This window comes from Aotus nancymaae, unplaced genomic scaffold, assembly GCF_030222135.1.
Source record: "Aotus nancymaae isolate 86718 unplaced genomic scaffold, 86718_ANA_hifiasm-v0.15.2.pri h1tg000020l, whole genome shotgun sequence".
NCBI classification, from domain to species: domain Eukaryota; kingdom Metazoa; phylum Chordata; class Mammalia; order Primates; family Aotidae; genus Aotus; species Aotus nancymaae.
In genome coordinates this window covers 30,486,219-30,502,172 of record NW_026988432.1, presented here as the reverse complement: position 1 = coordinate 30,502,172, position 15,954 = coordinate 30,486,219, and the positions used below count along the sequence as shown (strand labels likewise).

At 36.8% G+C, this 15,954-nt stretch overlaps 1 protein-coding gene and 1 pseudogene across 9 annotated transcripts in view; both read right to left on the bottom strand.

Annotated features, from left to right (window-relative positions):
• The window catches only part of PIAS2 (protein inhibitor of activated STAT 2), a 120,927-nt gene that overhangs the window by 77,476 nt on the left and 27,497 nt on the right, over positions 1 to 15,954 (bottom strand). For 8 of the 9 annotated variants that reach the window (XM_064379213.1, XM_064379214.1, XM_021670066.2 and 5 more), the window contains one exon: positions 14,385 to 14,859. In XM_064379213.1, the coding sequence (XP_064235283.1) occupies positions 14,385 to 14,856 (472 nt within the window). In that variant the 5' untranslated portion in view covers positions 14,857 to 14,859. Of the gene's footprint in view, positions 1 to 14,384; positions 14,860 to 15,439; positions 15,513 to 15,954 lie in introns of those variants that run through there. The other variant, XM_012440826.3, reaches the window with a different exon arrangement.
• Positions 5,602 to 8,321, bottom strand: LOC105709032 (rab GDP dissociation inhibitor beta-like; annotated as a pseudogene).

Below are 15,954 nucleotides of genomic sequence, written 5' to 3'. Positions count from 1 at the left end.
CACTCCAGCCCAGGCAACAAGAGCAAGACTCCGTCTCTTAACAGGGGCTCATAATATGGCTAACATAGGGAAAAGATAAACCAAGAGGTTTTATAGGTAGCTTTGTGGATTAAAATGGTTAATTCTAGCCAATCTGACAGTAAAATAATTCATAAGGTAACAATGAATGAACCAGTTTAATTACTCTGCATTTTCTAAGATCCTGAGCTATTTAGGTTTTTATCACTAACCAGCAACTGTATTATCACCAACTAAAGAACATCTTCTCCCACTGCAATACTACACTAAAATAACAGGGGGTATGGGTAGGAGCAGGACTTCTAAAACTCAACAACTAAAAAAAAAACCAGTTCAAAAATGGACAAAGGACTTAAACAGATATTTCTCCAAGTACATACAAATGGCCAATATGCACATGAAAACATGCTCAAGGTCACTCATCATTAGAGAAATGCAAATCAAAACTTTAATGTGATACCACCTCACACCCATTAAGATGGCTACTATTTAAAAAAAAAATTTAAGTGCTGATGAGGACAGGGAGAAACTGGAACCCCTGTGCACTGCTAGTGGGGAATGTACAATGGTGCAGCTGCTGTGGAAAACTGTATAGTGGTTCCTCAAATAATTAAAAATAGAATTATCATGTGACCCTGCAATTCCACTTTTGGGTATATACTCATAAGAATTAAAAAACAATCTCGAAGAGATGTTTGTATATTCAGTCATAGCAGTATCATTTAGAATAGCTAAAATATGGAAGCAACCCAAGTGTCCATCGGTGAATAAATGAATAAAACATGGTATATACATATAATAGAATATTACTATGCCTTAAAAGGAGAAAAAAAATCTGTCATGTTACAATATGGACGAACTTCGAGGACATTATGTTTAGTGAAATAAGCCACTCTCAAGAAGACAAATAATATGACATAAGTCAAATAATAAGACATATAAGTAAGATTCTACTTATATGAGAAATCTAGACTTGTCAAAATCTGAGAAAGTAGGATGGTGGTTGCCAGGAGCTGAGGAAAGAGGGAATAGTGAATTATGGTTTAATGGGTATAGAGTTTCAGTTTTGCAAGATGAAAACGGTTCTAGAGATAGAGGGAAGTGATGGTTGCACAATATGAATGTACTTCATGCCACTAGATTTTAAAATGCTCAAAACAGTATGCATTTTATCACAGTAAAAAAAAATTGGGGCTGGGTACTGTGGCTCATGCCTACAATCCCAGCACTTTGGATGGCCGAGATGGGAGGATCCCTTGAGCCTAGGAGTTTGAGACCAGCCTAGGAACATGGCAAGACCTGATCTCTACACAAAAATGTAAAAATTAGCTGGACATGGTGGTGCACACCTATGGTCCCAGCTACTCAGGAGGATCACTTGAGCACAGGAGGTTAGGCTGCAGCAAGCTGTGATCTCACCTGCAGCTGCACCTTGCCTGGGTGTATGAGAAAGAGAAACCCTGTCTAAAAAACTGGCAGGGCAGGGCACAGTGACACAGATCTATACTCCCAGCTACTCAGGAGGCGGAGGCAGGAGGTTCACTTGAGGCCAAGAGTTCAAGGATTCAGTGCACAATGATCATGCCTGTGAACAACCACTGCACTCCAGCCTGAGCAAGATGCTGAGATCCCCATCTTTTTAAAAAGTAAAAAATAAATTTTAAAAATTGGAACAAAAAATTTAAATTTCTTCAAAAATAAATGAGGGCTGACCCTCAAACATGTGGAAATAAAGATACACACAAAAAAAGAACATTCTCATACAATTATAACAGAAGAAATAAATACAATCAATACAGGCTCTCTTCTATATTAGCAAACAAGTTCATTTTTGATAACCTGTTTCTTAATATGTTGGAACTAACAGGCACACACAATGCTTTCAAGAAACACTTGACAATTGCCATCTATATAGCAATATTCAATTGTTCACAAATAAAGTTTTCACTAAACCCTGCTTTAAAATATAATTCTATTATATACACACCAAAGTTTTTCTAATTTAATGAGATTTAAATAGAACATAGCAAACCTGAGTTATTTGTAGGTGATTTATCCATACAGAAGCCATCATTTTATTAATAATTGCCAGTGATGATTCCTCTTCATTTTCACTACCACCACCCTACTCAAAGCCTATTATAACCTTCTACAAATGAAACAGCAGCCCTATCTCCTGCCAGTCTCCCACCAGTATGGAGTTAGTCAACCTTATCACTTTCAACCCTCTTCCTCTGCTCAAAAATGCTCACCGGTATCCTCTCTCTGAGTGAGCCAAGGCTGTTTCCTAGCAAACGTATATTTCTTCAAGCCCCCTCCAGGGCTTACTCTGTTCAAAGCAGTTTCTTCACTGTCAGGTCTCACAAATAAACCATATTATTATTTTCTATTTCTGTGACCACTCACAGCTCTCCACTTTCTTGGAATTTCTTCTCCTATAAATTCTGCCAATCCAAAGTAGGAACATTTATCCTTTAAAGCTCCCTCAAGTCTCACTACAAGAAGACCTGACTGAATTCTCCATTCATTAGGCCAATGCAATTTAACTGAGCTTTAGATGTACAATTGATAGCACTTCATCATACAAACACATATCTGCTTGCTACTTATTTCTAATGTGAACATTACCTCCCTAACTAGGTAACAAACTCCTTAAAGCACATCTCATACTTCTGGCTTCTCCACAACTAAGACTACATAGCCACAATCAAATTAAGTCCTTACTATATACTTGTTAACTGAGTTAATGAAAATAATATAGTGTCTAAATTAGAATATTCTATTTAGATGGCTTTAACATTCATGAGCATATCATTTGAATCCTTTTTAATTGTATTTAATTGTAACTTTTTAATTGTAATCCTTTTTAATTGTATTTAATTGTAACTTAATGTGTGTGTCCTAATGGTTCAGGAATTCAAGGATATAAAGAGAGGTTGATCCTTATTAATTTTTTACCTTTCGGATTAGCAAAAATTAAAAGACCAAAAATACAATGCTGACGAGGGTAGAGGAAAAAAAAAACCTCCACACACAAATAGAGTACAAATTGGTACAATGCTGTTGAAGCCACTGTCAAATCTCCCTCTAAAGGTGATTATCGAAATATTAAATATTCAACAACTTCACTTCCAGGCATTTATCCTTCATATATATGTGTAAAAGTATTCAGAAATATATGCAAAAGTTGTTCATAGCTGTAATGTCTGTAAAACTGCAAGAACAGTGCCTGATACATGGTATACACAGAAATACTTCTGAATGAATAATTTAAAAAGTGAAAGCCACTGAAGATGTACATCAAAAAAAATACTGGATAAATTATGGTACATCTACAAGATAACAGAACTACAATAAATCTACTGTAATAAATTTCCAGGAAATACTGTTAAGAAAGATTGTCATGGTGCAAAACTCCAGGGAACGCTATTCACGGATATTACAAACAGAACCGTGCCCCCACTCCCTCCACCAGACGCTCTGCAGTTGGAAAAGGTTTTTAAAATGAAAGAGAAGGGACCAGCCTGGCCAACAAGGAGAAGCCCTGCCTCTACTAAAAATACAAAAATTAGCCAGGTGTAGTAGGAGGTGCCTGGAATCCCAGCTACTGGGGAGGCTGAAGCAGGAAAAATCGTTTGAACGAGGAAGGCAGAGGTAGCGGTGAGGCAAGATCATGCCACTGCACTTCAGCCTAGGCAACAGAGGGAGACTCCATCTCAGAGAAAAAAAAAAAAGAGAGAGAGAGATAAAAGAAACAGCATTAACATAATATATGCAGAGAAACAAACTTGATATGACTCTAGCTAAGTAATGAATGAGATAAGGGACTGTCCTTTTCTTACGATTTTTTATTCCAAATATAAACAACTTTTGTAATCTGAAAAGAACAATATAGAAATTAAGGAATCAAAGGTTCATAAAACTTTGAAGGTATTTCACATAACACCAAATAGCTAGACATATCAACATTTATGATGCATATAAACAGTGAACAAAGAGTCAACGAAGAATCACATAAGATTATTATTATATAGGGCCAAGTGCATTGGCTCATGCCTATAATCTCAGCACTTTTGGAAAGCCGGGGCAGAAGGATAGCCTGAGCTCAGGAGTTCAAGACCAGCCTGAACAACACAGAGAGACCTCCTCCCGACAAATAAAAAAATCAAGGCCTATCAGAGTAGATCATGCCTTTTAACCCCAGCACTTTGGGAGGCTAAGATGGGCAGAAGGTCTTGATCCCAGAAGTTAGAGACTAGCTTGGGGAACGTAGCAAAATCTTCTATCTACAGAAAATACAAAACAATTAGCCAAGTATAATGGTGTATGCCTGTAGTCCCTACTATCCAGGAAGCCTAGGTGGGAGGATTGCTTCAGCCCCGGAGGTTGAGGCTGAAATGAGCCAAAACTGTGCTACTGCACTCTAACCTGGGCAACTGAGCAACCCTGTCTCAATAAATAAATTAATTAATTAAATTAATTAAATCAAATCAAATCAAATCAAATCAGTCAGGTATGGCTTTACACCGTGGGTCCCAGAAACATAGGAGGCTGAGGTGGGAGGATCACTTGAACCTGAGAGGTAGAGGTTGCAGTGATGCCACTGCACTCCAGCCTGAGCGACAGAGCAAGACCTTGTAAAAAGAACAAAAACAAAAGGAATACCTTATATAAATTTCAGAAGCAAGCTAACTAAACTGTTTTTACACATACACATATATGATGAAATAAGCAAAGGAGAGAAACACAAAATCCAGAATAGTAACTTAACTCAGAAAGGAGAGGACTTTAACGATATGGTAATGTTCCTTTTTCAGAAAGTAGCAGCTTCACAGGTGTTCATTCCCTTGAAATTCTTTATAACGTAACATGTTTTATATACATATTCCTTTGTACAGACAGAATACAAATGTTCAAATTAGATGACTCCCAAAGGATCTCATGTTTTTTAAAAATTATCTTTAAAAAATGAAGAGGAAAACAAGACTGCCTGTGAGAGCACATCAGGATAGTTATTTAAGGAAAGAAAATGGAGATTTTTGCTAGTTTGTTTTTGGATTAGGGAATTATCCATTTTGTTAAGAGTAGAACCTTAGCTACAGAGTACTTTAGTATTATTGTATACACCTGTTTTCAAGATATCACAATTTTGTAACTTCAAGTGATTAAAAAAAAATTTTATATCAACCCTTTTGAATAGAAATAATCCCAAGCTACAAAACTATATACTAACATATCTTATTATTATACTTTAAGTTCTGAGATACACATGCAGAACATGCAAGTCTGTTACATAGGTATACAGGTGCCATGGTGGTTTGTTGCACCTATCAACTGATCATCTATATTAGATATTTCTCCTAATGCTTTCCCTCCCTCTAGCCCCTCCGCCCAACAGGCCCCAGTGCATGACATTCCCCTTCCTGTGTTCTCATTGTTCAACTCCCACTTGTGAGTGAGAACATGGTGTTTGGTTTTCTCTTCTTGTGTTAGTTTGCTGAGAATGGTGGTTTCCAGTTCCATCCATGTCCGCGCAAAGGACATTAACTCATCCTTTTTTTTATGGATGCATAGTATTCCATGGTATATATGTGCCACATTTTCTTTATCCAGTTTATCACTGATGGGCACTTGGGCTGGTTCCAAGTCTTTGCTATTATGAACAAATATACATGTGCATGTGTCTTTATAGTAGAATGATTTTTAATCCTTTGGACATATTCCCAGTAATGGGACTGCTGGGTCAAATGGTATTTCTGGTTCTAGATCCCTGAGGAATCACCACGCTGTCTTCCACAATGGTTAACCTAATTTACACTCTCACCAACAGTGTAAAAGCATTCCTATTTCTCCCATCCTCTCCAGCATCTGTTGTTTCCTGACTTTTTAGGGATCACCATTCTAACTGGCAGCAGATGGTATCTTGTTGTGGTTTTGATTTGCATTTCTCTAATGACCAGTGATGATGAGCATTTTTTCACATTTGTTGGCTGCACAAATGTCTTCTTTTGAGAAGTGTCTGTTCATATCCTTCAACCACTTTTTGATAGGGTTGGTTTTTTCTTGTAAATTTAAGTTCTTCATAGATTCTAGATATTAACCCTTTGTCAGATGGATAGATTGCAAAAATTTTCTCCATCTCTGTAGGCTGCCTGTTCACTCTGATGATAATTTCTTTTGCTGTGCAGAAGGTCTTTATTTTAATTAGATCCCATTTGTCAATTCTGGCTTTTGTTGCCATTGCTTTTGGTGTTTTAGTCATGAAGCCTTTCCCCATGCCTATGTCCTGAAAGACATTGCCTAAGTTTTCTTCTAGGGTTTGTATAGGTTTAAGTCTTACATTTAAGTCTTTAGTAAATCTTGAGTTAATTCTTGTATGAGGTGTAAGGAAGGGGTCAAATTTTGGTTTTCTGCATATGGCTATTTGAGCCCTGCCATAACACTTGAGATAACACAAAATATAAAGTCACAGGGAAAACTTCTGGATGCCATCCCAAACCATGTAATATTCAATGTAGAATCTCCCGAATGTCAACATGACAGATGGCACACAACCTGTATGGATCCAGCTCTTGGGCAACAGCACACAACTGCAAAGGCTACCCTGATTAAAAGATAGAAATACTGTCTCAAGTATCAGTATCCTCCAATGTTTATTTAAAACTGTTGTCTGTATCAGTATCCCAATGTTTGTTTACAACTGATCCTTCACTAGAAAAAAAAAAAAAAGCCAGTTTGGTTAAATTGAATACAATGTGGTAACTGCCAATTCTGAATAGCCACTTCATGAAAACAAGTTAATACATAATATTAGACAGATGAAGGGGAGGAGTATTTACTGGCCCAGTGCTCTTTATTCTCTCCATTTTGATTACAAAAGCAGGCCTTACAATACTGATTTCATATCATACGCATTATTTGCCAAATTTCAAATTTGTCCTAATTAGATAATAACACGTACTGTCGTTAATCTTCCTCATAGATGTCATTGTTCTTGCGCTTCATTTCCTCAAAGTCAAACTCTGATTCTGTCATCCTCTTATAGATGTTTTTAATGTCATCATACGTTGTCTCAAAATGAGTAGTAGCATCGTATGTGTGGGAAATAAAGATCTGGCTTTCTGTTCCCAAGTCTTTCGGTACCAGGAGGTCACTGATGCTAAGAAATTTCTGTTCAATTGGTTCCAAGAGCACCAAAGCTGGTCTGATTTCCTCCTCCAGCTCCTTGGTTTCCACAGTTGTATTAACTATGGCAATGTACTTCCCTTGTGCCACTACATTGTGCGCAGAGGAGACCACGCAGACATATTAGATACCTGATTTTCAGTTGACTTGATTCTGTAGAATAATGATCTGGCAGGAGTTGGTATCATCGGTGTTCTTGATGGGGTGGCTGAGGATGAAAATAACTGATCACCTGGCTCACCTTTCTACCTGATCTTTTACACAGCTGGGGTCACAGATGAGCTGCCTACAGCAAGCAATTTCTCCTTCAGAGGTTACACCAATTACTTTTCCATTCTGTACAATGATTTCTCCAATGGGTTTAGTCAGCATATAGCTACCTCCATAAATAGCACTTAGCCTTGCAAATCCTTGGGGCAGTTCTCCAAGGCCATAGAGTGGATAAAGGTATGGGCTTTTGCCATATCTTTGCAAAGACTCACTATAAAATTTAATTCTATTAATGGTTTCACAACATGGTTGGTCTAAGTTGTCATCAGTTCTATAAAGTGCAAGAGCATAACCAGAAAGATCTATAACATCTTCACTAAATCAAATTTCTTGTACACCTCTCGCATTGTGGTATTCTTAGGATCAATGCCTTCAAAAGTTCTCAGATCTTTTTCATCAAAGTTGGCAGCATAAACTAGGAATTTCCTGAAGTGACATTTTTCAAACAGTCCCACTAAGCTAGACACCAGAGCTTCTGCTTTAGTGGAAGGAACCTTGTATATTTTTCCATCCTCATAAACAAAGCTCCCTTCAGTCACTTTAAAATCCAGATAGTGAGTTACCTCTGCATAAAGTAGCATCCTAACCAGCTGACCATTAGCCATAAGGAATTTGGGAATCAGGTCAACACTACGGTCTCTTCCTCTCCCCATTGACTCTGGTGGTGATCCTGGTATTTTAAATCTTTTGTATAAATCTTCCAGTGGTGTTACAGATGCACTCTCTCCTCCACAGTAAGGGTTTCAATCCATATAAAGAACTTTCTTGCTATTCACTGACATTATACCTGATAAGATACATTCCATCAGACTGATGCCCAGCACGATCACATCGTACTCCTCATTCATGGCAGGGCAGGCACGGACACAGGACCCGAGAAAGGAGAAAGCGCAGGGGCTCCATTACCACCCTACAAGGCTTGGAGGCACTCTCAGACTCAAGGGAAAGGGGAAGAGAGAGGAGAGGAAAATGGAGCTGGTGACGAGGTGAGACCAGCCACCACCTCAGAACAGAAGAGAAGCACTAATGTATCTTCTTAAATAGAATATACACATTCCGGTTTTTTGGCTTTGTTTAGATCAATAAATGTGCTATGCTGTAACAACAATTCCCTCAACAATAAAGAAATACATACGGCTATTGGTTTCAAAATCCCAAGAGGTTCTAGAATGACATTTTTGACCTTCTGTCTGTTTTTCCTACCATGGCTCTTCTAGTCTCTCCCTTGTTGTTAACTAATTCCTACTCAACAGTATGTTGATGGCTTAGAAGTCATTTAACTAATTGTGTATAAATCACAATACACAGCCCAGCCTTAGAATGTCAGGAATATGTGCACTGAAACATAGATTTGATCTCATCTCTTTTGACTCTGGACGATTTTTAATTCTCAGTTACCAAATGTGAAAAAGTTTCTCCAAAGCAGTATTCTAAATATATGATTTTCACTGAACTTCTATGTTTTTAAGTAGTTTCAACATAAAACCCAATCATGTAAAAATTAAGGCAACTTCTGAATGTAACTACATTGCCCTAGATGCTGTGGCTCCAAAAATAATCAATTAAAGGTCATCACTAAAATGATTAAAGTTTTTCCACTTTTATTTGGCAAACTATGTGGTATTTTGCTGACATTTTGACTTTCTACCCAAATTCTACAAAATAATTTCTTATATCCAATTGTTTTATCAATCTGACATCAAAAGATTACACCTTAAGAAAAAATTTCTTTTTTTTTTTTTTTTTGAGACAAAGATTCATTCTTGTTGCCCAGGCTGGAGTACGATGGCATCATCTCGGCTCACTGCAACCTCCACCTCCCAAGTTCAAGCAATTCTCCTGCCTCAGCCTCCAGAGTAGCTGGGATTACAGGCATGTGCCACCACGCCCGGCTAATTTTGTATTTTTAGTAGAGACAGGGTTTCTCCATGTTGGTCAGGCTGGTCTCGAACTCCCGACCTTAGGTTATCCACCCGCCTCAGCTTCCCAAAGTGCTAGAATTATAGGCATGAGTCACTGTGCCTGGCCCTTTTTTTTCTCTTCAGGGAAGACAAGATAAGAAAATGTTTATAAAAACAGTGACAGGTAGGATTCCTGAAAAACATTAACAGCTTTTAGTTCAAGGGTAAAAAGTGTGTAAGCCATGAAGCTATGTGTATTTAAGCTATGAGGCATTCTAATTTAAGCTATGAGCAAAATGCAGGGAGTTTAGTTACTCTTCAACACAAAGTATCTCTGGCATTATTTTATCTAAGCCAAATGAGATAGTTCTGAACACGAAATATGAAATGTTTTATTTTAGTAAATTTATAAAGAGCATACTATTTAACTTTAGTGAGGTTAATGAAAGAGAAACGCTATGGTGAATATAGCAAAGTAAGAAAATTTCTATTTTTATTTGTGAACAAAGAAGGAAAGTAAGGGAAGAGAAAAGGACAAGGCCTCTCCCATGTCTCCTTCTTTGAGTGCCACTCAGCAAAGGCCTACTGCAACATCTTCACTTAGTCCTCAGTCTTCTGTCCATGTCTCTAAAACACATTCCGCTATAACCACTACCCTACAGACCTTCTTATCCTCTCTGTCCCCGGTCTTCTGTCCATGTCTCTAAAACACATTCCGCTATAACCACTACCCTACAGACCTTCTTCTTATCCTCTCTGTCCTGTACTTAGCCATATTCCTGAGGGGTCTCATGAAGCAGGGCTACCTAAGCATATCACTAGTCTGAATCTTTCCCAGAAGACATAGAAAGTAATAAATTTGCTAGTCTTTCAACATAAGTAACGAAAAAAACACTTTTAAAAAAGTAGTAAATTTACAGTAACTGCTGAGACAGAAACATATAAATGAGCCACGACACTGTGCGTGATACTGTCCAAATGCTGTGACAAAGAAGAAGTTAGAAAACAAATTAGGGAAATATTTTAATTAGATAAATCAACTGTTTAAAAGAAAGGCTAAAGATCAAAGTAAAATCATAAAAGACAACTGCGTAATAAGCATTTAAAATACTTGGTCCTGTTACTAATTTTAAAAATAAAAATTTAAGCAAGATACAAGTTTTCTTCTAAAAATCCCCAAGATTTGTTTTTAATAGCACCGAAAAAAGGCAAAAAGTTAACGAGATATGACAGGCATTCTCTCATTTTCCTTGTGAAATTTAAACTGGCACTAAAATAATTGGGCAATATGTTATCAAGAGTCTAAAACGTTCTTACTACTTGATCCAATAATTCTACTCATATGACTTTGTAAAAAATAAAAGAAAAGAAAACATGAACAAACACTCAATCCTTATTTCAAAGTGAATGTAATAAAGAGATAAAATGCAATACTCCACTTGCTTGGATCACCAGTTTTGCTAAAACATAAATAAAGCAAAAAAATTGAAGAAAAAAAGCAGCCACCTTGCCTGCCACTAGTCAGGCCATACTAAAGCCCCATTAACTAGCTCTACCCCTCACAACCTTCTGACTTAACCAAGACAGACTGCAGTACAATCCTTCAAGACAGAAAAAAAGCACAGATATGTTTAAGTTTTCACATGACTGAAAATAAAGAGGAGTTTCCCAAGACAGAAAGAAAAGCAATCTTACAGATTAACTATGAAATGCTATTTCCCAGTTTATTTTATAAAGAAATTCAAATATCTCAGTAAATAACTTCATTAGGCAGTAAGAATTATAATAACAGCAAAGTTAGCAAAAGTTTGTTAGTCACATGTATCAATTTTTAATACGATAAAATTTCTCAAATTTTGTAAGCAATTGATGGGCATTAAATAAAAAGTTTAAAAAATGTGTATCAAACTCCCTGTGCCCCTTTAGAAATAAACATAAAAGGTTTATTTCTTAGAAAAGCAGTTTAAAAGCTACATTAAATAGAAAGTAAGTCCCTTTATAAAAGTATGAAAAGTATCAAAACACAAAATCAGGATCAATAAATAAGATTTGTGTCTGTTCCCATTCGCACAGAAGCAATCTGAGTTTTTACATCATAAGAATGCTTGAGTAAGTTCTAGCCAGAGCAACTAAGCACAAAAAAGAAATAAAAGGCATACAAACAGAAAAGAAACAAATAAAATGATCTCTGGTCAAAGATGGTAGGCGCTTATATATAGTAAACCTTAAAGATTCCACACACAAAAAACTGTTAGAATAACTGAATTCAGTAAAGTAGCAGAATACAAAGTCAACATACAAAAATCAATTGCATTTTTATAAACTAATAAGAAGATGAAAAGGAAATTATGCAAAACAGTTCCATTTATAATAGAATCAAAAAGAAAAAATATTTCCAAAGTAACCAAGAAAGTGAAAGACCTGTACAATAAAAACTACAAAACATTGCTGAAAGACATTAAAGAACACATAAATAAAATCTTACTCAAGATATTAAAGAACACGTAAATAAACAGAAACACAGCTCACATTCATGCACTAGAAGACTTAAATTTTTTTCCCCATGAGCCTACGTGGGAAAAGGAAGACTTAATATTGCTAAGATATCAATACCACCCAAAGCAATTCACAGATACACTGAAATTCCTCTCAAAATCCCAATTTGTTTTCCAGAAATAGAAAAATTCATTCCAAAATTCACATGGAATCTCAAGATTGAAGATCTAAAACAATTCTGCAAAATAGTTAAGAGCTAAAGAATTCACTGTTTCTGATTACAAGACATATTACACAGCTACAGTAATCAAAACTGTGGTACTGGCATAGAGACAGACATCCAGACCAATGGAATAAATCAACGGTCTACAACGTTTTTGGCACCAGGACCAGTTTCATGGAAGACAATTTCTCCATAATCCAGGGGAATGGTTTACAGATGAAACTGCTCCACCTCAGATCAGCCATTAGATTCTCATAAAGATTGTGCAACCTAGATCCCTTACATGCACAGTTCACAACCGGGTTCCTGCTCCCATAAGAATCTAATGCTACTGCTGATCTGAGAGAAGGAGGAGCTCAGGCTGTAATGCTTGCTCACCTCCTGCTGTGTGGCCCGGTTTCTAACAGGCTGTGGACGGGTGCCAGTCCATGGCCCAAGGGTTGGGGACCTTGGAACAGAGAACCTGAAAATAAAACCTCACATACATGGTCAAATGATTTTTGACAAGGGTGCTAAGATCCTTCAATGAGTGAAAGGACAGTCTTCAACAAATGGTGGGGAAAAAACGGATATCCACAAACAAAACAAAGTTGGACACTCACCTAATACCATATATAAAAATTAACTCAAAATTGATCAAGCTTAAATGTAAGACATAAAACTATAAAACTCTTTGAAGAAAACAAAGGTCAAAAGCTTCACAGCATGAAGTTTAGCAATGATTTCTTGGACATGACACCAAAGGCATAGGCAACAATAACAAAAAATAGACAAATTGGACTTTCATGAAAAATTTTTTAGTTGTACATCAAAAGATACGATCAAGAGTAAAAAGGCCAATCCACAGAATAGGAGAAAATATTTGAAAAATCATGTATCTAATAAGGGATTATATCCAGAATATATAGAGAACTCCTAAAACTCAACAACAATAAAACAAGCCAATTCAAAAGTGGGCAAGAGACTGGGCTATACATTTCTTGAAAGATACACAAATGGCCAAAAAGCATATGAAAATGTACAACATCACCATCACTACAGAAATGCAAATCAAAGTTACAATAAGATACCACCTGACACCTATTAGAATGGCCACTATTAGAAAAAATAAAAATAAAAAAAAAAGGAAAATAAAAGTGTTGATAAGGATGTGAAGAAACTGGAACCCTTGTGCACTGTTAACGGGAATGTAAAATGGTACAGCTGCCAAGGAAAACAGTACAGTGAAGCCTCAAAATATTAAAAATAGAATGACTGTGATCCAGCAATTTCATTTGTGAGTATACAACCAGAAGAACTGAAAAGCGGGGTCTCAAAGAGATACCTGCATACCCATGACCACAGCAGTATTATTTACAATAGCTAATACGTGGAAGCAACCCAAATGTCCATCAATGGATAAGCAAAATATAGTATACTATACCACATAAATATGGAAGTAAAATCAGAAGAAACAGCTAAAATAATTAAGGTTGTTGCCTCTTGACAGTGAGATTGAGGGGTGGGTAGTGAAGTGAGCAAAAGATTACTATTTTTCTTTAAAAATTTATACTACTGTATTATTTAGGCTTAAAAAGAAAGGAAATTCTGACATAAACTACAGCATGGAAGAACCTTGATGACAATACGTTTTGTGAAATAAACCAGTCACAAGAAGACTTATACTGTATGATTCCAATGATATGAGGTACTTGGAATAGTTAAAATCATAGACAGTGGAAGTAGAATGGTGGCTGCCAGAGCTAAGGAGAGGGGAGGAAAGGAAAGCTATTGTTTAATAGGTAAAGAGTTTCAGATGAAAAGAGTTCTGGAGATGGATGGCAGTGATGACTGCACAACAACAATACCAATGTATTTAATACCATTCAACTGTATACCTTAAAATGATCAAGACGATAGATTTTATATTATATGTATTTTACCACAATAAAAGAATTGGAAAAGAACACTCAAATGATATGAAATAAAAAAATTTCTTTTTAATTTTTATTTTTAGTAAAGATGGGTTTCTCCATGTTGGTCAGGCTGGTCTCAAACTCCCAACCTCAGGTGATCCACCCACCTCGGCCTCCCAAAGTGCTGAAATTACAGGTGTGAGCCACCGCACCCAGCCGAAATAAATGTTCTATTAGAATTCAGTCATGGTCGCCAAATTTTTATCTGTACATTCAAACATTCAGCACTGATGTCTCAATTTTACTACATTAACAGTAAATCAGGTATCAATAGTCGAAGGCCTCTCGTTTCATTTACTCTCTTGTTCAGAAGAAACTAAATTCTCTAACACTTACCTAAACTCGTGGGCTTGATGAGAACATCAAGGACATCATAAAAGGGCAGATTTTTTAACTGCACATCAGGATGGACAGGAGGAATTGGGGGAGATGGCTGCTGCATCTCAAATGTGGGCTTAGTATCTTGAAGCAGCACAGAACCAACAGGAGAGGATGGTGAGTGAGGTGTAACTGAAGTGGAAGGCAACGAGTGGATTCCAGCCACGGCCAAGTCAGGTTCTACAGGTGATGAGCTACCATCCAAACTGAAAACCGATGATTTGATTGTGGATAAATCAGAAAGTCCTTCAAGAGTTCGTGGATATCGGCGTCTATACAATTCTCGGATTTTAATCTGAACCGCAGGGCTGCAGCCGCTCTTCAATAAATGCAGCGCCCTCATCAGGAGGTCATGCTTGCGTCCACTTTTATTCCGTCCAGCAAAGCCTAGTAATACTTGTAGTTCAGAAACCCTAAAACTAGAAACCATATTCTAAAAGGAAAGAAAAAAAACATAAGCCAAGTCACCCTCAAGCATACAAAAATCCTATCTAAAATATACTGTAAAATGTGATTTTTCTAGCATTCTATCAACTGGCACGTGCTAGTAACGGCATTTCACATACCACTTAGAGTCACTACCATTCGTAAGACAATCCTGTAAAAATTACATTCAAGTTATGCTGTTAATTATATTTTGTTGCATGAGATCTTAATTTTGGTAATCTATAGTCTATTGGTTTCTACTAATCACTTCCTTATCTGATTATGCTCTAATATACAGATTGCTTTATGACTATAAAATCTATCACCAATGAAAATATTCCTTTTCAAAACCAACCCCTCCCAATACACAACTTAATGTTTGTTACAGAATTATCACCAGTTAACCAAACAAATTAGATTTTCAGTGTTAGATGTGTAAATTTTGATGCTGAGTAGTCAATCTATAAAAAAAATCTAGAGAGAACTGTGATCTAAAATGCAATAAATGTTTTGCCCCAATTCAAACATTAAGGAACAGACAACATAATAAAAGATATTTTAAAATATTAAAGCTAAAAAGCACATACATCTGATTTAGCAGTCAGTCAAACTTCTAAAATGACTCAAATTCCCAGCTGGGTATCCAAATGGAAAAAACACCTTTGAATAGCAAGGAGATGAGCAGTCATCAATCTTAAAGGGCAACATTTCCTCCACACTACTCTACTGACTTGTGTTTGGGTGTAAAACAAAGGTTATAAGCAGTTCCAGCTTCACATTGCATCTTCTATTTTTTTTTTCAGCAAAACTTAGTATTTTTAACCCCTTGCAGCCTCAGGAATCCACCAACTTAGTGATTTCCAGTCACTGAACTCAGAGGCAAATCACACTTGGGTCAGATACCACACATGCAAGAAAGAGGAGGAAGACCTGAAGCTGAGCAAAGCCCTGTCAGAAACCTACCCAGGAGACCTACCTATGGTTTGGTGTCCCATCCTGTCCCCATCGCTCCCCTAACCCAGACCATGCTACACACTCAACAGTTACTTGGGATTCCTTTTCAACCTGTTCTTCTCATCAGTATAGTGGCAATGTGAGGCAG